This window comes from Bos mutus, chromosome 20 (genome assembly GCF_027580195.1).
Source record: "Bos mutus isolate GX-2022 chromosome 20, NWIPB_WYAK_1.1, whole genome shotgun sequence".
NCBI lineage: Eukaryota > Metazoa > Chordata > Mammalia > Artiodactyla > Bovidae > Bos > Bos mutus.
This window is the reverse complement of record NC_091636.1, coordinates 23993782-24018292: the sequence shown is the minus strand read 5'-3', so window position 1 is coordinate 24018292 and position 24511 is coordinate 23993782. Positions and strand designations below refer to the sequence as shown.

At 35.6% G+C, this 24511-nt stretch overlaps 1 protein-coding gene across 5 annotated transcripts in view; it reads left to right on the top strand.

Annotated features, from left to right (window-relative positions):
* Nucleotides 1-24511, top strand: part of ADAMTS6 (ADAM metallopeptidase with thrombospondin type 1 motif 6) — a 305836-nt gene that overhangs the window by 209684 nt on the left and 71641 nt on the right. For 4 of the 5 annotated variants that reach the window (XR_011461451.1, XR_011461450.1, XM_005892772.2 and 1 more), the window contains 4 exons: nucleotides 1300-1423; nucleotides 1928-2008; nucleotides 13473-13636; nucleotides 14057-14195. Coding sequence is in view for 2 of the 5 variants with exons in the window: in XM_005892772.2 (XP_005892834.1) it covers nucleotides 1300-1423; nucleotides 1928-2008; nucleotides 13473-13636; nucleotides 14057-14195 (508 nt within the window). In the remaining 3 variants the exon portion in view is untranslated. Of the gene's footprint in view, nucleotides 1-1299; nucleotides 1424-1927; nucleotides 2009-13472; nucleotides 13637-14056; nucleotides 14461-14862; nucleotides 14952-24511 lie in introns of all 5 variants that reach the window. The other variant, XR_011461452.1, reaches the window with a different exon arrangement.

Genomic DNA, 24511 nt, shown 5'->3' with positions numbered 1-24511 from the left:
GCAAAAGAGAGGGAATGAGGATTCAATTCTTATTTGTATGGCTACTATGTGTTCTCAATGAAAGATTATTTGATGTATTTCATAGCAAAATATTTCCTCAAAATGTAAAATAGCTATGCTGTTCTCATTTTGTCTTCTTTTGAAGCGTTTATAGTGATTTTCATTATAGAATTAGTGTTACCTTTTTAAAGCGTTTACTTCAGAGAATTAGCCAGACCAGTCAGTTGGAAATTGCAGGAGCAAATCCATGGTGTTTTCCTAGAACTGTGTATGAATCTTATCGTAAGAAAAGCCACAAAAGCCACTGTTCTCTTAACCTTTTTCCTTGTCTGCTTTTGTTTTACCTTAAAGAGAAGCATAAACTGAATGCCAGAAACTGAGAAAGAAAAGATTTAAAAACAAACAAAGAAAAAACCACTGTCTACTTTAATCTTATAATTTCTTGCAAATTCTGTCCTTATTAACTTGCCTCCAAATGTATCTTATGTATCAGATGATTCAGTGTGTGTGTGTGTGTGTTTTCATGTATTTACTTGAAGAAAAACTTGTTTCTGGGATAGTATAAAAATGTTTTTCGGATAAAAAAGACCCAGGCACAGGTTATATTCAGAGACTACATGCCTAGTACTAATGGCTAAAAGACAAGTTACAAATAAAGTGCCAAAATATGCCAAAAATATAGATACAAACTGTATTTCTATGATTAAATGCAAAACAGAAAGGTAGACTTTCAGGTTCTAAAATTACATGTTTACATCTCCTTTTTCTTTATGATAATTTTATTCAGCTGATGGAAACAGGTATTCACTTTTAGGGATTTATCCAGGCATCAATTCCACAACTAGTCTTTGACACTAATACTAACAATTGGATATCCTAAAGGGTCAGTGGTTTAGAAAGAGCAAACCATAATGCTTAGCGAAGACTCTTGTTGTTATCATTCATGTTGTATAGGACCATATGCCATTTTTTTCTTAGTTAATTGAGGTTATAAATAAGAGCCCATTGCCAACAAATTATAATATTTTAAGAATTGAAGCATGGTATCTATAAATGAAGAAGAAATCTAGTCTAGAAATGTAGGTATACATTCCTGGGGAATCAGAATATTTTTCTTTCAAACTATATGTTGAGAAATGTTAGCTAGAATTACCAGAGAATAAAGGTAGAAGTGGTTCACATTTCCTGTTTAGATTTCCTTTACTGGAAAAGCAAGTAGATAAGTAAGTTGTATTCATTTGATTAGTGGGTCCAAGAGTTCCTCTTTTTGACACACTGAATATTCTTCTCTGTTTTCAGCATGTAGGTTGTGATAATATTTTGGGATCCGATGCTAGGGAAGATAGATGTCGAGTCTGTGGAGGGGATGGAAGCACATGTGATGCCATTGAAGGGTTCTTCAATGATTCGTTGCCCAGAGGAGGTGAGTGTGTAGAAAGAACTCTTCCTCACACCTCTGGTGTACTTGAAATAGACAAATTACTTGATTTCCCCCTTATTTTAAAAATTTCTTTATTTAAGTAGACAGTTATTTCTCCCCAAATTGCTTTCAATCTTTTAAATATTAAATGTGGCTTCAGATTAGTTATTTTAAGGAAATACTATTCCATTTCTACTTGGCTTCATTTAGTAATGTTTCTTTAAGATGGGAATTCCCGTAGAGCCTGTGTTGAAGGGAAAAAAAAAAAACATGAACCAATATTATATGTTTTGAGGATTTAAAGATATTTTGAGATGACTTAGAGAAAAATAACACTCTAGATGTATTCATGAACACAAAGGGGAATTTACTCATTACTTATAATTTATAAAGTGTATAGAAAGAATGGAAGAATAAGGAAACTTAACTGCTGAATGGTTACTAAACACTCATTTTCTGATGAAAGCTCCAGATGCTGCTTAGTACTGGTAATCTTCTGTGTTCCAGGCTACATGGAAGTAGTGCAGATACCAAGAGGCTCTGTTCACATTGAAGTCAAAGAAGTTGCCATGTCAAAGAACTATATTGGTAAGTAGCACATTTTGCTAGATTTTAAATATTAATGAGGAAAAGCAGCACAGTATCAGGAAAGAAAAGACATACTGCTTTGAGGTAGAACACGTTGACGTTAAAAAAGAAGTTCCACATGAAATAACTAAACAAAAAATTAGCAGTTTACACCTTACTCTTTATGGGTGGTTTGATTTTTAAAAAATATTTTGCATAAAATAAAATGCATTCTTTGTAAGTGTATAGTTCAAAGAGTGTACAATTATATGTGTGTGTGTGTCTGTGTATCCGTATAAATACTACAACCAAAATATAGGACATTTATATGACTCCAGAACATTCTTTCCTTATCCTTTGCAGTCAAGTCTCCCCAGCCTTAGCCTCAGAAAACATTGATCTCTTTTCTGACATATTATTATTATTCTGACATTATTATATTACCTTTCTTTATTCTGGAATTTCATATTCACATAAATAGGATCATAACAACATATTCTTTTACATCTGGCTTTTCTCATTCATAACAAATGATTTTGAGATTCATCTATATTGCTGAGTGTGTTCGAAGTTCATTCCTTTTTTATTGCCAAATAGTATTCCATTGTATGAATATACCCTCATTTATTTATCCACTCATTTTTTGATGGATATTTGGGTCTTTGCTGTCTTTGACTATTATGAATAAAACTTCTTTGCACATTCACAGACAAGCTATGTATGGACACATATTTTCATTTCTCCTGGATAAAAAGCCTGAGAGTGAAATATCTGGTCATGTGATAAATATATGTTTAAACTTTTAAGAGGGCTTCCCTGGTGGCTTGGCAGTAAAGAATGTGCCTGCCTGTGGAGGAGACATGAGTTCAATCCCTGGATCTGGAATATCCCCTGGAAAAGGAAATGGCAATCCACTCTAGTATTTTTGCCTGGAAAATCCCATTCTCAGAGGAGCCTGGCATGCTATAATGAGGTCACAAAAGAGTTGGACATGACTTAGTGACTAAACAAAAACAAACAAGAAAACCTTATAAGAAATTGATTGAATTAACTGTTTTAAAAGTGATTGTATCGTTTATATTCCCACCAGGAATGTAAAAGAGTTCCAATTGTTCTACGTCCTTATTAATTCTTGGCATTGTCAGTCTTTTTAACTGTACCCATAGAGAGATTTTTTGTGTGTGAAGTACCTAAACAAATATTATGCCTATTTACTTTTTTTTAATTTATAAAGTTGTAAGTTATTTGTAAATACTAGTTATAAATCCCTGCTCAAGTATATGTTTTATGAATATTTTCTTCTAGTCTGTAGCTTGTTCTTAATTGTATCTTTTAATTTTGATGATATATAATGTGTAAATTTTTTTATGGTTTGTGCCTTCACATCTTACCTTAAAATTTTTTCCTACCCTAAGGTTGCAAAGACTGTCTTCAGTGTGTCTTAAATAAATTATGAGTTTAGCTTTTACATTTAGATATTTGGTCCATTTTGAATCTTTATGTAAGGTATGAAATATGGATTGAGGTTCAATTTTTTTCACATACATATTCAATTGCTATAGCACATTTATTTAAGACAGTTGTTTCCACCTTCAACTACCTTGACATTTTTGTGAGAGGTCAATCTCACATAAATGTATGGGTCTGTTGATGTTCCCTCCCCTTAAACCAAAACCACGTTGTATGGATTAATAGAGATTTCCATTAAGTCTTGAAAATAAGCATTAGGTCTTCAAATTTGTTCTTTCTCAGAATTATTCTTGCTTCTCTAGGTCCCTTACATTTCTATGTACTTTTTTGAATCAACTTGTTAATTTCTACAAAATGAGATTATTTGGAATCTATAGATCAATTTGGGGAGAATTGACATCTTAAAAATATTGTCTTCCACACATGTAGCCCGATATTCATTACAGCACCATTTACAATAGCCAGGACATGGAAGCAACCTAGATGTCCATCAACAGATGAATGGATAAAGTTGTGGTACATATACACAATGGAATAGTATTCAGCCATAATAAGAAATGAATTTGAGTCAGTTCTAGTGAGGTGGATGAACCGAAAGCTTGTTATACAGAGTGAAGTAAGAAAGAGTAAAACAAATATCATATATTAATGCATGTATATAGAATCTTTAGAAAACTGGTACTAATGAACCTATTTGTAGGGCAACAATAGAAATGCAGACATAGAGAACAGACTTATGGACACAGTGGAGGAAGGAGAGGATGGGACAAATTGAGAGGGTAGCATTGAAACATACACCTTACCATATGTAAAAGAGATAGCCAGTGGGAATTTGCTGTATGATGCAGGAAGCTCAACCCAGTGCTCCTTGTCAACCTAGAGGAGTGGTATGGGGTGGGAGGTAGGAGGGAAGTTCAAGGAGAGGACATATGTGTACCTATGATTCATTCATGTTGATGGTGGAAACCAACACAGCATTGTAAAGCAATTATCCTCCAATTATAAATAAACTGTGAAGCCTGGTGTTTTCTGTGTAGGAAGTTTTAATGAAAAATTCAGTTTTTGTAATAGCTATAAAGTTGTTGAATTTATTGGCATAATGCTTTGTAGAATATTACCTAATTAGCCTCTTTGAATGCCTGTAGGATCCATAGTGATGGCTCTTCTCTCATTCTTCACACTGGTGATTGGTATCTTCTTTTTTTTAATCATTCTAGTATTATGTATTATTCCATAAATCATTTAGTATTCTGTAAATGTCAATTAGATTAAATTGATTAGTAGTTTTTATTAATTTTATTGTCTTTTCAAAGAACTGGCTTTTGATTTAAATGACTTTCCTATTATTTCTCCATTTTCCATCACATTGATTCCCATTCTTCTCTTTATTATTTCCTTTTTGTGACTCACTTTGTGTTTAATTTGTTATTTTTCTAGCTTATCAAGATAAAAACTTAGATTATTGATTTTTAAAGTCTGTTTTCTACTCTAAAATAAGTAGTTTGCACTGAAAATTTCCCTCTAAGCACTGCTTTAACTTCATCCCATATACTTTTGATATGTTGTTTTCTCATTAACACTCAGTTTAAAATATTTTCTTATTTACCATAAATCATGTCTTAAAAGGCATTATTCATTTTCCAAATATTTGGGGGGACTCCAGATGTCATTACTGATTTTTATTTTAATTCTATTATGGACAGATAAGATACTTTGTATGATTTTAGTTCTTTTGTTGAGGTTTGTTTTCTGCCCCAGAGCATAGTCTCTTTTAGGGAATAGTCCATGTGCACTTGAGAAGAATGTGTATTATAGTGGTATTGGGTTTAGTATTCCATAAAGGTCAATTAGATTAAATTGGTTGATAGTTTTGTTGAAGTCTTGTATATTTTTATTTATTTTCTGCCTGTTTGTTTTAGCAAATACTGAAAGATTCATGTTGAAATGTCCAACTAGAATTGTGGATTTGTTTATTTCTCCCATTAGTTTGTAAGGTTTTGCTGCATTTATTTTCAAACTTTGTTAGGTGTGTAGACATTCAAGATTGTTAGATTTTATTGATGTATTGAATATTTTATCATTATCCTATATTCTTCTTTATTTCTGATGGTATTCTTTGACCCACATCTATTTTGACTGGTACTAATCTTGCAACCCAGATTTCTTCTATTAGTGCTTGCATAGTAAATTCTTTTCTGTTCATCCACTTTTCATATGTAGGTGTTTATGAACTTTAAATATGTTTCTTCTAGGCAACATGTTGTTTGATTCTCATTTCTTATGGTGTCTAACAATCTTTGCTTTTCCAAATACAATCTCTAAATGTGGGGGCTTGACAAACTTTTTCTGTAATGGGCCACATGGAAACTATTTTCACCTTTACAGGACATGAAGACTTTATCTCAGTTAGCTATGTCTAAATCATTTGTATTTAGTACGATTATTAAAATCATTGGATTTAAGTCCGTCATTGTGCTGTTTTTCTATTCTGTCCATGTATTTTTCCCTTTATTCTCCTTTTATGTTTTCTGTTTTATCAAATGTTTTATGGTATTCCAAGTAATGGACTTCTCTGGTAGCTTAGACAGTAAAGAATCTGCCTGCAATGCAGGAGACCTAAGTTCAGTTCCTGGGTTGGGAGGATCTCCTGGAGAAGGGAATGGCTGCCCACTCCAGTTTTCTTGCCTGGAAAATCCCATTGACAGAAGAGTCTGGCAGGCTACAGTTCATGGGCTCACAAAGAGTCGGACACAACTGAGCAACTAAGCACACACACACACACACACAATGACTTATTAGCTATATTGCATTGTTCTACTTAAATAGTAGTTGCTCTAGAATTTACAAAATGCATCTTTATCACAATATACCTTCAAATAATATTACAACATTTATGTATGATACAAGACTCTTACAACAGATTACTTCCATTGTATTCTTCCATCCTTTGTGTTTTTTAAAAGCACATTTTACTTCTTCATGTGTTATAAACACAATGCATTGTTATTATTTTTTTCTAAAGAGTCAGTTACCCTTTAAAAAATTTTTAAAATAAGAATTATTTTCTGTTTACCTACAAATTTACTATATCTGTCATACTTTCTTTCTTTGTGTTGACCTGAGCATCCATCTATTATATATATATTTTTTTAAATAAGAATTATTTTCTGTTTACCTACAAATTTATTATATCTGTCATTCTTTCTTTGTGTTGACCTGAGCATTCATCTATTTTATATATATATATATATATATATATATCTTCCAGGTTGTTTCATTAGATTTGTTTTCCCTTAAAGTTCTTGAGTATATTTATGATAGTTGTTTGAAAGTTATTTTCTACTAATTCTAGAATTTCTATCATTTCTGAGTCTCTTGCTTTTACTTGGCTTTCTTGGTTTAGACCATATTTTCATCCTCCTTGCCATTTGTAGTTTTTCATTAGATGTTGTACATTGTGAATATTTTCTTACTGAGAGTATGGATTTTTTTATTGTTGTTGTTTTTTTTCCCTTTGGAGTGTTAAGTAACTTGTAGATGAGCTTGATCTTTTTGAGGCATGTTTTTGAGCGTTGTTGAGATGAGTCCAGAGTAGCCTTTATTCCCACTCCAGTACTCTTGCCTGGAAAATCTCATGTATGGAGGAACCTGGTAGGCTGCAGTCCATGGGGTCGCTAAGAGTCAGGCACGACTAAGCTACTTCACTTTCATGCATTGGAGAAGGAAATGGCAACCCACTCCAGTATTCTTGCCTGGAGAATCCCAGGGACAGAGGAGCCTGGTGGGCTGCCATCTGTGGGGTCGCACGGAGTCGGACACAACTGAAGCGATTAAGCAGCAGCAGCAGCCTTTATTCCAGGGTTGCTCAGCCCCACTAAAAAGGCATTATTCTCTGATGAATGTCCTATTGCTTGAAACTTCTGAATTCTTGCTCTAGAAATTTTTCTGCTTATGATTATCTAGTATTGGGGTGGGACAGTCTGGCCTCATGGAATTTTATCCTGTGTATATAGAGAGTACTATTCAGTAACAAATTCCCTCCTTTTACTCTAATTTTCTGGTTCTGCAAATTCCAGCTATTTTAGCCTTCCTAGTTTCTGATCTTTGTCTCCTAACTCAGTGAGACCACCATGTTCTGCTTTGGTTCTCCTGGTCTACACTGACAGAAAGTGCCTCCAGGCAGAAAGCTAGGGAAATTATATGACTCACTTTGTGTTCCTTTTTGCATGTCACAGCTCTTCACCATCCTGACCAGTGTCTAAAAACAGCTGCTTCATATATTTCATGAGTTTTCTAGTTGTTTATAAATGGAGGGCAAGCCCAATCCCAGTTATTTCTCATGTAAAAAAATGGAAATTCTGTTTATTTGATATTTGATTCCTTGAGATGGATTTAGACTCTATTATGGCCCTTATGAGTTCTTGCTCCCCTTAAAATATCACCTCTTTTTCCTTAAATCTTTTAAAAATAAGACTATATCTAGAATGCATCTTTAGATAGAGTATCAATATCATCAGACTCTTCCTTTCTTTGTTTAAGAAGACTTTTTTATTTTTACAGCATAATTTTAGATTCCTTTGTGCAACAGCAAGAATCAAAACAAAAATAAGATTTCTAACATCAAATGTTTTACCTTTGATAATTCTCAGTCCATAATGCCACATCCTCCTCCCTTAGCAAATTTTTGTTCAGTCCTTTAAATGTTTGGTGTTGCTCTGAAATACATTATGACACTAGCAAAGGTGATTTAGGATTCCTTAACTGAGTAGATAGGAAAATTGAAAAGTGAGAGCTTAAATTGAAGGAGAATTCAAAGATGCTAGATGTCTTGTTTTTATTTTTGTTTTCACTGTTTTGTATTGTGCAGATTCAGGTGTACTTATATTTGTTGTTAATCGCTCAGTCATGTCTGACTGTTTGCAACCCCATGTACTGCAACATGCCAGGCTTTCCTGTCCTTCACTATCTCCTGGAGTTTGCTCAAACTCATGTCCATCAAGTTGGTAATGCCATCCAAACATTTCATCCTCTGTCACCCCCTTCTCCACCTGCCCTCAATCTTTCCTGGCATCTGGGTCTTTTCCAATGTGTCAGCTCTTTGTGGTCAAAGTATTGGCTCTTCAGCTTCGGCATCAGTCCTTCCAATGAATATTAACAGTTGATTTATTTTAGGATTGACTGGTTTCATATCCTTGCTGTCCAATGACTCTGAAGAGTCTTCTCCAGCACCACATTTCAAAAGCATCAATTCTTCAGCGCTCAGACTTCTTTATGGCCCAGCTATTACATCCATGCATGACTATTGGAAAAACCATAGCTTTCACTAGATGGACTTTGTGGACAAAGTGATGTCTCTGCTTTTTAATATGCTGTCTAGGTTTGTCATAGCTTTTCTTCCAAGGAGTAAGCGTCTTTAATTTCATGGCTGCAGTGATTTTGGAACCCAAGAAAGTAAAGTCTGTCGCTGTTTCCATTGTTTCTCCGTCTATTTGCCATGAAGTGATGGGACGAGATGGCATGATCTTAGTTTTTTGAATGCTGAGTTTTAAGCCACCTTTTTCACTCTTCTCTTTCACTTTCATCAAGAGGTTTTTTAGTTCCTCTTCACTTTCTGCCATTAAGGTGGTGTCACTTGCATATCTGATGTTATTGATATTTCTCTCAGCAATCTTGATTCCAGCTGTGCTTCATCCACCCCAGCATTTCTTATGATGTACTCTGCATACAAGTTAAATAAGCAGGGTGACAGTGTACAGCCTTGATGAACTCCTTTCCCAATTTGGAACCAACCTGTTGTTTCATGTCTGCTTCTAACTGTTGCTTCTTGACCTGCATACAGGTTTCTCAGGAACCTGGTCAGGTGGTCTGGTATTCCCATCTCTTGAAGAATTTTCCACAGTTTGTTGTTATCCACACAGTCAAGGGCTTTAGCAAAGTCAGTGAAGTAGAAGTAGATGTTTATATGGAATTCTGTTGCTTTTTCTATGATCCAAGGGATGTTGGCAATTTGATCTCTGGTGCTCTGCCTTTTCTAAATCTGAGTTGTACATCTGGAAGTTCTCAGATCACATTCTTTGAAGCCTAGTTTGAAGGATTTTGAGCATTACCTTGCCAGCATGTGAAATGAGCACAGTTGTATGGCAGTTTGAACTTTCTTTGGCAATGCCCTTCTTTGGGATTGCAATGAAAACTGACCTTTTCCAGTCCTGTGGCCACTGCTGAGTTTTCCAAATTTTGCTGCCATATTGAGTATAGCACTTTTACAGCATCATCTTTTAGGATTTGAATTAGCTCTGATGAAATGCCATCACCTCTTCTAGCTTTGTTCATAGTGATGCTTCCTAGGCTCACTTGAATTCACAATCATAGGATGTCTGTCTCTAGGCAAGTAATCACACCATTGTGGTTATCTGTGTCATTAAGACCTTCTTTGTGTAATTGTTCTATGTATTCTTGCTACGTCTTCTTAATCTCTCCTACTTTGTTCAGTTCTGTTCAGTCACTAGTTGTGTCCGACTCTTTGCAACCCCATGGACTGCAGCATGACAGGCTTCCCTGTCCATCACCAACTCCCGGAGTTTTCTCAAGCTCATGTCCATTGAGTCAGTGATGCCATCCAACCATCTCATCCTCTGTTGTCCCCTTCTCCTCCCACCTTCAATCTTTCCCAGCATCAGAGTGTTTTCAAATGAGTCAGTTCTTTGCATCAGGTGGCCAAAGTATAAGAGTTTCAGCTTCAACATCAGTCCTTCCAATGAATATTGAGGACTGATTTCCCTTAGGATGGACTGGGACTTGCAGTCCAAGGGACTCTCAAGAGTCTTCTCCAACACCAAAGTTCAGAAGCATCAATTCTTCAGTGCTCAGCTTTCTTTATAGTCCAACTCTCACATCCATACATGACTACTGGAAAAACCATAGCTTTGACTAGACGGACCTTTGTTGGCAAAGTAAAGCTGTCTTGGTTGGTCATAACTTCTTCCAAGGAGTAAGCGTCTTTTAATTTCATGGCTGCAGTCACTATCTGCAGTGATGATTTTGGAGCCCCCAAATAAAGTCTGTCACTGTTTCCACTGTTTTTCCATCTATTTGCCATGAAGTGATGGGACCAGATGCCATGATCTTAGTTTTTTGAATGTTGAGTTTTAAGCCAACTTTTTCACTCTCCTCTTTCACTTTCATCAAGAGGCTCTTTAGATCTTCTTCTTTTTCTGCCATAAGGGTTGTGTCATCTGCATGTCCGAGGTTATTGATATTTCTCCCGGAAATCTTGATTCCAGCTTGTGCTTCATCCAGCCCAGCGTTTCTCATGATGTACTCTGCTTATAAGTTAAATAAGCAGGGCAACAGTATACAGCTTTGACATACTCCTTTCCATATTTGGAACCAGTCTGTTGTTCCATGTTCATTTCTAACTGTTGCTTCCTGATCTGCATACAGATTTCTCAAGAGGCAGGTCAGATGGTCTGGTATTCTTATCTCTTTCAGAATTTTCCAGTTTGTTGTGATTCAGCTTTGTTAGGCCCATACAATTTATGTCCTTTATTGAGTCCATCTTTGCATGAAATGTTCCCTTGGTATCTCCTACTTTTCTTGAAGAGGTCTCTAGCCTTTCCCATTTTATTGTTTTCCTCTATTTCTTTGCATTATTCACATAAGAAAACTTTATCTATCCTTGCTATTCTTTGGAACTCTGCATTCAGTTGGGTATTTGTTTCCCTTTCTCTTTTGCCTTTTCCTTCTCTTCTTTTCTCAACTATTTGTAAGGCCTCCTCAGACAACCATTTTGCCTTCTTGCATTTCTTTTTCTTGGGGATAGTTTTGGTCATCGCCTCTTGTACATTGTTACAAACCTCCGTCCATAGTTCTTCAGGCACTCTATCTGTTAGACCTAATCCCTTAAATCTATTTGTCACTTCCACTATATAATCATAAGGGATTTGATTTAGGTCATACCTGAATGACCTAGTGATTTTCCCTATTTTCTTCAATTTAAGTCTGAATTTTGCAATAAGGAGTTCATGATCTGAGCCACAATCAGCTCCCAGTCTTGTTTTTGCTGACTGTATAGAGCTTCTCCATCTTCGGCTGCAAAAAATATAATCAATCTGATTTCAACATTGACCATCTGGTGATGTCCAAGAGTCATCTCTTGTGTTTTTGGAAGAGGGTGTTTGCTATGACCAGTGTATTCTCTTGACAAAACTCTGTTAGCCTTTGCCCTGCTTCATTTTGTCCTTATATTGCCTAGGTAATTTTGATGTTTCAAATGAGAGAGAATCACTATGAGATTTTCAAATAAAAAAATTTAAATATAAGACAAATTTAAGACTAAATAATTTTTAGCTAGCATGTTCCTGTCTCCAAAGTTTAGACTTTTTTTGACAGTCAAATGAATTTACAACATATTTGAAGTCAAGAAGGTACAGATATACTTTCCAGGCAGTTACGGATGAGGGAATGAAAATGATCTATACTCCTAAGGATAAGTGGTAGATTTCCAGAGTCAGAGACTCTGTACCATGACCCTTTCAGTCCTTTGGGGCTGCATGATCATCTGGCCTCATAAAGTTTTTGAATAAGTTAGCAAACTAACATAAAGATTAAGCTGACATGTTTGTCACTGTCAAAGCATGATAATTATTATCAAAATTATCACTCATTTATTTATAGAAGTTTTTATGTAGTAGTGCTGATAACCATTTTTGTATTACATATTTTTAAACTTTTTTATACAGTTTTTTCCTAAGGAAGTTTAAAAAATGATGTTAATCTTTTTCTTTATACCTTCTGACGTTTTGATCATGCTTAGAAAAGCCTTTCAATGCCCCGTTATTTTTTTTTAAATATTCCCACATTTTCTCCTAGCATTTTATGACTTAACTATATTTACATTTAAATAATTACACATCTGGCATTTATTCTTTTGTCTCCCTTTCTTTAAACTTTGTTTTTATTGAAGTAAGATTCAAATAATATAGAATTCAAACATTTTAAAATGAACAACATCGTGGCATTTAATGCATTCCAAAATATTTTCATCATCCCAGAAACAACCCCATGTGCATTAAGCAGTTACTTTCCATCCCCTAGCCCCTGGCAGCCACCAATTTGCTTTTTGTCCCTATGGATATACCTATTCTGATATTTCTTGAAAATAGAAGAGTTAAAATAGGTGATCTTTTCTGTCTACCTTCTTCCACTTAGTGCAATTTTCTTTTTTTTAGTTTCATCCTCATTGAGTCATGTATAGTACTTCATTCTTTTCTATGGCTGAATTTTATTCCATTGTCTTGTATATGCCCCAATTTGTTTATCCCGTCATTCATTGATGGACATTTGGGTTGTTTCCACCTTTGGCTATTGAGAATTACTACTATAAGCTTGTGTATACAAATATTTGAGTACTAATTTTCATTTCTTTTGGATATATACCTAGGAATGGAGTTGTGATAGCTATTCTTATATAAAGAATGAGATAAATTCAGCATTTTTTTTTTGCCTACTAGTCTTCTGCTTTAGTTCCATTTCTTGTTATCTTTCCTCTACTAATTTAGGATGCTTCCTTTGTTATACATTAACTCCCTATTGTACTTGTGTTTATTTCTTAGCTGTCCATTTTGTTCTGTTTTTCTGTCCATGTGTGTGCCAGACCACAGGTTGCCCCACCCCTGTATTTGTATAATTACTGTTTTAACATTTGGACAGGAAAATCTGCTCCTCACCCCTACTCCCATCCTTTAGTCATAATTTCCCTTGCTTGTTCCATATTTTTATTCTTTCAGATAAGCCTTTCATTCTTTTCTATCAATAACATTATAAATACTCAATATCTTCTTGACATTCATGTGGAAAATTACTATTTTAAATTGTACTTAAGAAAATGGTCAAGAATCCCATGTCTAAATGAAAATGGATATTCATTGTACACTTCAGTGCAGTTATTATTCAGTTACATTGTAGTGAATGAAGTTTCAGATTTTAGCTAAAGTGTTTTGTTTTATTTTTTTTTTAGCTTTAAAATCTGAAGGGGATGATTACTATATTAATGGTGCCTGGACTATTGACTGGCCGAGGAAATTTGATGTTGCTGGGACAGCTTTTCACTATAAGAGACCAACTGATGAACCAGAATCCTTAGAAGCTTTAGGTCCCACCTCGGAAAATCTCATTGTCATGGTAAATATGCCTTTGCCATTTCATTTCTCCTCTTTGTAATCTGGCCTTTGAGGTAGGATGGGGCAGGATTTATTATCTGAAATTAAAGTGATGAAATTAAAGTAAATAATGGTAAAATGCCCAAGGGTGAAAAAATCTGTGTAAAGTTGAGACTGTGCTGTTCTTTCCATGTGACTGATCTTTTCAATGCCTGCTTGAATAATATTTGTATAACCAAACAAGGCAAATGAGAGAAATGGCTCCAAATTACCCATGAAAATGGAAGGAGAATATTCAATATAAGTACATGTATTCTAAAAGTTGTCTTAAATTTCCCTTAAGACTTAAATTATGACATTTTCTTCTTCAAAAGAAATAATAAATATCTGAATAAAGGCTCATTGTATTTTAATTATCTTCACCAGTTGTTTTCAATGGCAGGTTCTGCTTCAGGAACAGAATTTGGGAATTAGGTATAAATTCAATGTTCCCATCACCCGGACGGGCAGTGGAGACAATGAAGTTGGCTTTACATGGAATCATCAGCCTTGGTCAGAATGCTCGGCTACTTGCGCTGGAGGTAAGACACCCACTAGGCAGCCCACCCAGAGGGCAGGATGGAAAGCAAAACATTCTGAGCTATGCTTTGTGTTTGCTAAAGAAGCTAATTGGAAACATTTCTTGCAGGTTTGCTTCAAGCTGTAATTTAGCAAAAGAAACTTTGCTTTAATTACATTATATTCCGTTTGTTTTTAACCTCATGTAATTTGTACAGATTTGTTGGTAAAATACATCTTGGCACAATGAGTGTCTCTGCTGGTGCTTCTCCCAAGACTATCTTGAAGGTGGGCTGTTTGCTTTTCGTGAACACATTCTTGGTAAAGAACATCAAGAGTTTTAAATAAGAAAATGAGTGAGAATCAGACGGCACAGATGCAACATCTTGTAATGGGGGATGAGAATGTATGTCTGTGTGCTTGTATGTTTGTGTTTGTGTGCTTGTGTGTTTCCCACAATCCTATTCAAACTCCCTTCTGCAGCCATCCAAGTTAAGGGGCTATATTCTGGGATACTACAATAATTACTGGTCTGGGTCTCTGGCTTAATGGTGTTTGCAGACCCCATGGTAGTCCCTCAGAGAGGTAGCTGCTAGGCGGTGGTTGGTGATGTGTTGGTTGTCCCATGTGCGTTTTTCATGGGTGCCTTTTCCCCACAATTTACTCTATTCCTAATCCTCCTCCCTCTAGTGGCCACCAATGCAATTCTTTACCTCTGGCTGGGAGAGCAGGACAGTTGGCTTCCTTCAAAGCCAACACCCTTGCTGCTGCATGGACTGGTGAGTAGAAGTGCTGTGCAAGCAGCATCTTCCTTCTCTCTGGAGACTAAATGCATCGCCTCCACCGTACACCTTGATCCTAATAGGCAAGAAAGCAAACGTATCCCTCAGGTCTGTGCTGGACTAGAGCACCTCACCATTCCAAAAGCAAAGGTGAAATTTTGAATAGTGATATATAGAATGGGAGAGATGGAACTAAAGTGAATCATCCCATTTTACCCCATATTCCAATTACCTATTTTTCCTTTCTAAACTACTGAGAAACACAGGCTTTACATGGACTTTATCCTACTAGTCCTGTACTCACTGAATCTCTAAATACTTCTGATTCTCAAAGCTTGAATCAGAGAAATTATTTTTCACAGATTCAGTAATTTTAAACTCATATAGAATTAAATCACGGATAAACTCCAACTTCTGTAGTAAGCACTATAGAAAAAAGAAAAACCAATGAATAATAATAATGTTTTCCTTCTGTGTGAAGTATCATGAAACATGGTTATGTGTAATCTGTGGCATATTTATAAAGATTTCTAATTCCCATCCGTTTTATGTGTGAAATGGCTGGTGATTTAGAAAATTTAAAAAACTATAGGGCATTACTACTTCTTTTAATAAAATAAAGAATATTTGAAATGAATCATTCAAGTGAATGCCATTATATTATAGTGGCATTTATACATATATCTTTCTTTGTTTCAATTAAATTCCTTTTTATTTAATCCATAAATTAACTTTCCCCTTTTCACATACCAAAAAGAAATCTTCATGATAACAGTAAATACATAATTCAGGCCCTGAGGTAAGGTGGGATAAACTTATTAAAGAAGAGTCAAAAGAATTTAAGTTTAGGAAATCTAATGAAGTTTAAATGTCGAGGTTGATTATCTCAGAGAAGAGAAGGCTGAGGGAAAGTATATTAGTTTCTTCAAGTATGTGACAGAATGTTGAATGGGAAATTCTTAGTACCTATTCATCTTTGTACTGACAATTGCTATATTTGGGGATGGTTTAGATACAGTCTTGTCTGAGGCCAAGGAGGGATTAAGTAAATTCTCAATGTTCCTTCTAACTCTGATTCTTTTGTTCAGAAAGGAGATAGTCCAACAAAAAAAGGGGACTTAATTTAGGAGAGAAACTATGATTTTATTAAAGTAAAGAAATATGAAAAATCTGAATGTGTGTTATTCTTTTCCATGACCCTAGTATTGAGAAATCATAATAGAAGATAGACTTCTTGTGCTAGGAGATAAAACAAAAGAAAAACGAGGAGGAAGCAAAACCATTGGAAAGAGAATTTTCTCCTTGTTATTTGTACTTTTCTCTTGTCTTGTGGAGCTACCATCCTAGATATTTGAGGTGGTTCTGGAAACTAAAATTCTGCTCAGTTATGAGTGACAAGCCTTTAAAAGGCCATTGCCTTCTTTGGAAGAGAGATGTACAGTGTCTGAAAATTGGCAGGCATAGTGTGATGAGCTGTTATTTCTTGGTAAGTAGTTTGCAAAGTGTGGTCACCAGACCAGCAGTATCAGTGTTACCTGAGAATTTATAAGAAATGCTAATTTGGGACCCATCTCAGATCTACCAAATAGCATCTCTCTGGATGGGGCCTCAAACTCTGTTTTAACAAGTTCTCCGAGTGATTCTGATACTCACTCAAATTTCAGTACCACTGGTCCTAGTTCACAGAGAATCTGAAACCTAGCGCTCTAGACACATAGAATTCACATCCTCATCACTGAAGTCTATGCATCTCACTAGATTCATTTTGCATCTAAAACAATTCCTGGAACATACTAGGAACTCAGGAAATGTTTATAGTAAGTGAATGAGCAAAAGGAGTGAATTACTTTTGGAAATTTTATATTTATGTTAGTCTTTCCAGTGGGGAAAATTAGAGTTTAGAATTGCTATTTTTCTTGTAAGGTGGAGCAAAGCAATTGCTAGAGAAAGACAGTATAATTTTGATTATAGTCTTTTGTTTGAATAGGTTGAAAATATTTCCTAGAATATAGAGTACAGATATCAATTATTAGAGTTATTCTTCCTACACATAACCCCACTTTTAACCCTAGGTTCTTTAAATATTGGAGGCTTAGGATTGAGGGGAGGAAAATCCATTATGGCTCCAGGAATCTTGATCAAAGAAAGAACCAGAGTCATATGCTCAGTGATGGTAAATGGAACTTCATCTGTAGTTAAGGAGTCTTTCAGGGAAAGTCATTTCTTCTCAGTTTCACTCAGAAGCTAAAGATGAATACTAAACATGAATTTTTAATTGGGATACTCTATGCTCATCTTTACAAGATGGTGCTAGGTATCTTGAGACTGCCAAAACTTTTTAAAATGTAAAACAAAGGAACAGGAACGATCTCAAAGACCTTTTTATTACAATCTCGTGACTCGTCAGTGTTCTCACCTATGCTGTCCTGCATATGTCTAATTAATAGCAAGACCTTTGGACTTTGAGTTTGGGAGCAATGTTGGTATTTTTTCTTATGAAATCTTTCAAGATAAGAAGTTTTGAGACTGTTTTTCTGTTGCTTAGCAGACACAATGACAAATCTAAGACTGCAGGAAACATTACTGGTGATTCAGTCCAAGAAATGGTCTTTTCTCTGAGTCAGTGGTGACACACTTCCTTAGGCTGAATAAAAACATTGAGATGCTGTGGGGTGTTGTCTTCAGGATAAATGTGATTTTTAAGATACAGTTGTGACTCTTCCTCTCTGAGAGAATTAAAACTTGACTATTTTCTGAACCATTGTTATTCCCACTATTGTGGGAATTCCTTATCCAAAGTATTGTATACTCTGTAATTAATCTGACTTCTAAACTTATATACTACTATTGTATTCATGATTAATGTGTTAATTGATAAAGCTTGGCCACGTAGTGAGAATTGTACTATTTTAAAATACAAAACTTTAGGAGTTTTTTAAGTAGCAATTTATGATGGTATGCCTTTTCTATGATTTTTAAACATTTAAATAATAAATAACATTTCTTATTTAAATATTTGCTCAGACGGTAAAGAATCCGCCTGTAATGCAAGAGACCTGGGTTCCATCCCTGGATTGGGAAGATCCCCTGGAAGAGGGCATGGCAACCCACTCCAGTATTCTTGCCTGAAGAATCCCCATAGACAGAGGAGCCTGGTGGGCTGCAGTCCATGGGGTCACAAAGAGTCAGATACGACTGAGCCACTAAGCACACACAATAAATAATATATATTATCTTTTGGTTTTAGTTGTATATACTCTCTTTTTACTGATGTTTGGGTAGATGTATGGTTTTCAAGTTGTAGCATGCATCAGAATCACCTGGAAGGCTTGTTCAAACAAGATTGCTGGATTCTGCCTCCAGTTTCTGATTTGGTAGGCCTGAGGCAGACTCCAAGAATTTGCATTTCTAACAAATTTTCAACTGATGCTGGTAATACTAGCATCCACTGGTATCAGTGAACCATACTTTAAGAAATCATACTTCAAGAAACATTGGGCTAGATGCTTAGATTTTATAAAGTAAATTATTAAAACAAACTGATAAATCTTTTAGATAATCATATTATAGTTGTAATCACATTACAACTAATCTTTTTAATGATAAATGGTTCTAGCTCATCTATGTAATAACAAATAAAATTTTACAGTTTTATGAAACATTTTTTGGTGCCCTGTTTCATTTGCTCATTCTAAATAGCACCAGGAGATAGGCATTGCTATTGTTATTCTTCTTTTACAGGTAAAACTCAAGTAACTTGCTGAAATCAAGACTTCAAACTAGTGATTTTCTAAATGTAGAAATTTTCTAAATTTCTCTTATAATAAAAATGGTCCTTTACCTTGAACAGAGCTTTTTCGTCAGTTGACATTGTCAGTAGAGCAACAGGCCTACCTTTGCATGAAATGTTCCCTTGGTGTCTCTTAATTTCCAATTCTATTATTTTCCTCTATTTTTCTGCATTATTCACTGAATAAGGCTTTCTTACCTCTCCTTGTTATTCTTTGGAACTCTGCATTCAATTGGGTATATGTTTCACTTTCTCCTTTGACTTTTATTTCTCCTCTTTTCTCAGCTATTTATAAGGCCTCCTCAGACAACCATCTTGCCTTCTTGCATTTCTTTTTCTTGGGGATAGTTTTGGTCACCGCCTGTTGTACAATGTTATGAACCTCCGTCCATAGCTCTTCAGGCACTCTGTCTATTAGATCTAATCCCTTGCATCTATTTGCCATTTCCAGTGTATAATCATAAGGGATCGATTTGGGTCATATCTGAATGACCTAGTGGTTTTCCCTATTTTCTTCAATTTAAGTCTAAATTTTGCAATAAGGAGTCAATGAACTGAGCCACAATCAGCTCCCAGTCTTGTTTTTGCTGACCATATAGAGCTTCTCCATCTTCATCTGCAAAGAATATAATCAATCTGATTTCAACATTGACCATCTGATGATGTCCATGTGTAGAGTCATCTTTCATGTTGTTGGAAGAGGGTGTTTGCTATGACCAGTGTATTCTCTTGATAAAACTCTGTTAGCCTTTACCCTGCTTCATTTTGCCCTCCAAACGGGCCAAACAGGCCAAATTTGCCTGTTACTCCTGGTATCTCTTGACTTCCTACTTTTGAGTTCCAATCCCCTATGATGAAAAGGACATCTTTTTTTGGTGTTAGTTCTAGAAGGTCTTGTAGGTCTTCATAGAACCATTCAACTTCAGCTTCTTTGGCATTAGTGGTTGGGGCATAGACTTGGATGACTGTGATGTTAAATGGTTTACTTTGGAAATGACCAGAGATAATTCTGTCATTTTTGAGACTGCACCCAAGTACTGCATTTCAGACTCTTGTTGACTGTGAGGACTATTCCATTTTCTTCTAAGGGATTCTTGTGTACAGTAGTGAATACAGTGGTCATCTGAATTAAACTTGCCCATTCCTGTCCATTTTAGTTCACTGATTCCTAAAATGTTGATGTTCATTCTTGCCATCTGTTTGACCACATTCAATTTACCTTGATTCATGGACCTAACATTCCAAGTTCCAATGCAATTTTGTTCTTTACAGCATTGGACTTCATTTTTATCACCAGACTTGATATTGTTTCCACTTTGGCCCAACCTCTTCATTCTTTCTGAAGCTATTTCTCCACTCTTCTCCAGTAGCATATTGAATACCTACCAACCTGGAGAGCTCATCTTCCAGTGTCATATCTTTTCACCTTTTCATACTATTCATGTGGTTCCTGAGACAAGAATACTGAAGTGATTTGCCATTCCCTCCTCCAGTGGACTGCGTCTTGTCAGAACCCTCCACCATGACCTGTCTTTGGTGGCCCTGCACAGCATGGCTCATAGTTTCATTGAGTTAGACAAGGCTGTGATCCATGTGAGCATTTTGGTTAGTTTTCTGTATTGTGGTTTTCGTTCTGGAGGCTGACTCATTGGAAAAGACCCTGATGCTGGGAAGGATTGAGGGCAGGAGGAGAAGGAGGTAACAGAGGATGAGATGGTTGGATGGCATCACTGACTCAATGGACATGAGTTTGAGCAAACTCCAGGAGACAGTGAAGGACAGAAAAGTCTGGCTGCTACAGTCCATGGGGGTCACAAAGAGTCAGACATGACTTAGTGACTAAACAACAGTAGAGCAACGTGATATATTCCCCACTAATAATTTCTCCTTTACTAGCTTGAAATTTCATTTTTTCAAATGTTTTTCCTAAAGCAGTGATTCTCAGCTTTGACTGTTCATTGGAATCACTTAGGGAGCTTTAAACAACTTTGACACTCGGTCCTGCCCCCAGATATTCCTATCTAATTGTTTAGGAATATTGCCTGGGCATCAGATTTTTAAAAGCTCTATTGGTAAGTCTAATGTGTAGCCATGGTTAAGTACTGCCTTTGAGGCTGATTGAAGGTTTAGTTAGTCTTCAAACTGCATTCAGATGCAAACACCTCTCGAAGCATTACTCATATCTCTGTTACTAATTGGCTAGTAGTTGAATGCAAAGGTTAATGAGCTTTTGGTATAAGTATCTGGGGTGGAAAAGTAGCTAGAGGCATCAGAGAAGGGAATGAAAAGAGTGGTAGAATACTAATTAATTTCGCAATTTTGTTTAGTGTGGTCATTGTCCTTGGACTTTTCTTTAGAAAGCTTATTGTAGTTTATTTACATGCTTACTTCTTTACCTAATAAATCATTTATAAGCCTCTAAATAATGCTTTTAAAACTGACTGAAATTGTGTTAAATATCTTATTTTGGCCTTTTGGCTAACTAAGATCAAGTGAAATTATACTAAATAGATTTTCCAAAACCCTTTTTTCTCATTTCAAGTTTCTGTGGTACTTAGGGAGCTAAAATGAATAAGTGATATATATACTCAACCAACTTTAATTTAGACACACAAGTCAGAATATGAGGCCCTTGTTTTAACATTTATGAAAAACTGATAACAAACTTTTTTTTTCTCTTTGTGACTAAAAGTTCTAATCAGAGAAGGCCTTTTATTGTTTTAGGAAATTGTTGTTTTTGTTAGGGAATGAATTTTTGCAAAATGCAGCAGTATTCACAATAATTTCCTCCCCTATCTTTCTAGATGTACTCTCATTTCCCACTATTCAAACCAGTCCCTTTACACCTCACCCCCCGAGTTCTCCTCTTATTTAATACAACCCTTAGACTTTAAAGCTTCCCTGCTTGCAGTGCGGGAGACCCGGTTTGATCCCTGGGTCAGGTAGTCCCCCTGGAGGAGGAAATGACAACCTGCTCCAGTATTCTTGCCTGGGAAATCCCATGGACAGAGGAGCATAGTGGTCTACAGTCCGTGGGTCACAAAGAGTCAGACAGGACTGAGAAACTAACAAAGACTTTAAAGCAAAGCATTCCAAAACCAATTAACAGAGTTGATGCTGTACTGTTGTACCTGTTCTGTTACAAAAGAAATCTTAAGGATGCTTTAGTTGTGCCAAGAAAGGTCAGCAATACATATGTATTTTAATGTATTAGTTTTACATTTCAGAGAAGGCAATGGCACCCCACTCCAGTACTCTTGCCTGGAAAATCCCATGGATGGAGGAGCCTCGTGGGCTGCAGTCCATGCGGTCGCTAGGAGTCGGAATGACTGAGCGACTTCACTTTCACTTTTCACTTTCATGCATTGGAGAAGGAAACAGCAACCCACTCCAGTGTTCTTGCCTGGAGAATCCCAGGGACGGGGGAGCCTGGTGGGCTGCCGTCTGTGGGGTCGCACAGAGTCGGACACAACTGAAGCGACTTAGCAGCAGCAGCAGTTTTACATTTATACTCTAAATACACAGTCTTTGTCCTGCAATCAGGTCTATTGACACTTCTGATTACTTTCTCCAAATTGTTTTGTCTAGGCTTTTCAATTTCTTTCTCTTTGTATTGAAGTACAAAAATTATATACCAGTTTGGTCAGGTTTCTGCTGACAAAGGCATCTCTCTGCTAGCCATTCATTACTTAGCAGCTCAGGGGAAAAAAAGAAAAAGATAAGCTAAAGCTATGCTTAGATGAAGGACTGGAAGAGGGAGACAGATTTATGTTTAGAGGCAATTTTGATTTTGTTTGATGATCAAAGAGCACAGATTTTTCTTATACAATGGAGTGTTTAAGGAGTGTTTCTGATCAGTTGTCTTTGACTATTTAAAATGTTACCAGTTTTCCTTTTACATTTACATAGTCTGTTTAATTTTATTATATATTTGATGCCTAAATTTTATATAGATGCTTATTTTACTTGTTATTCTTTTTCCTCCCTGGATATCATCTTAAGCTTAATGTGTGTGTGTGTGTGTGTGTGAATAGCATATAAATTTTAAAAAGAAATTCTATGTTTTTCCTCTTTCTAAGACAGATTTTTTTATTTTACTCTGTGGTTTTACCTGGCTCACCTAGATTCTTGTATGTATTGGAACTGGTTTCTACTTTTTAAGATTTTTAAGATGCTTTACATAGTTTCCAGTTACTAGTTTGTATTTTCCTGATTTAGGGTCATATTTTTCACACCGCACTGTGGTTCCCCAGGACTCTACAGCACACTCACAGAGGCACTACTGAATATTGTACATTTTCAATGCAAACACAATGACATGGGTCATACACTACACAAATTATTACTTTTGAGTTGTTTGGACCTAACTATTTAATAAGTGAAGCTCTTATTTTTTTCTTCCTGGGAGAGCTGTGAAAAAATTACTGGGACACTAATGGTGCTGTGAACCAAGAAAATTTGAGAACTCTTGATTTAAACTAAAATGAGTATCAGTAAAGTTGAACAAAAATTAGTCACCTCACTTCCTTTCAGTAGATGGTGAATTTTATTTCATAAGAGGAAAAAATGTATAAAAACCCCTTAATCAGGGTCTTAGTGATGTTCAGTTTAAAAATGGAGACTCGTATTCACTTTCATTAAGAAACTAGAGATTTTGAATAGTATGTAATTTTCTCCTTCATATCTATATTATTTCTTCTGACGTGCCCTGCTTGAACATGTTTCCTTCCTCTGTTTCTGCTAGTTCAGTTTCAAGTGATTAAAACAAAAGAAAAGAAAGGAAGAAAGGGAAAAGGAAAAAAAAAAACAAAACTATATATTTAAAAGAGCCCCAGTAGCAAATTCTTCTTTGCAATTTACTACCTAACAAGTTTATGTAATAATATACACTATTCTATTTACTAATAATAGACTTTTCAGATTGCTTTAGTGAATCTTTCATGCAGATTACCTGGTCCCTTTAGAAAGTTAGATATTTCTACGTTGTTTCTATAGAAGCACTTAATGTTATGTATTTTATTGTTTTCAAGAATAATGCAACACAACCATAATTGTGCACTTAAAAATAAAATAAATCCATTCTAAAATAACAATTTTGAAAAGTAATTATTAGAAAAATATAATGCAGTCCTTATGCCAGTATAATATCTGGCTGAAAGAGACCAGCTCTCAAAGGACTAGATAAAACAGAGGCAAATGCTTTATATATTCACAGATGTCCTTTTAATTTCTTTGCTGATTCTGTTAGTGATGTTAAATATGCCTAAGATATTTAACATCACTAATAATGGTCATTTGACATTATTAGTGAACTAACAATATGCTTCATACAATCAAGGGTTTTGAAACTTGACTTTTATAGACCTAGTAAATAATTGGAGAAGGAAATGGCAACCCACACCAGTGTTCTTACCTGGAGAATCCCAGGGACAGCGGAGCCTGGTGGGCTGGTGTCTATGGGGTCGCACAGAGTCGGACACGACTGAAGCAACTTAGCAGCAGTAGCAGCAGCAGCAAAGATAATAATGACTAACACTTGTATTGCAGCTTATAAATGATGCATACACTGTAACTTGGAAACAAACTCAAAGTGGATGGGGTCCTAAAATGAAACAGAGGAAAACAAAATTCAATTATTTTTCGAGTTTCAAGATAGACTTGACTGGAATGAAGTGTGAAAGACATTAATAAGTCAATAATTGTTTTCTTCCCTTTGCTTTAGAAATTACCATTCATAAGTTACTTTCAGAGTTAAGTAAAAGATAAG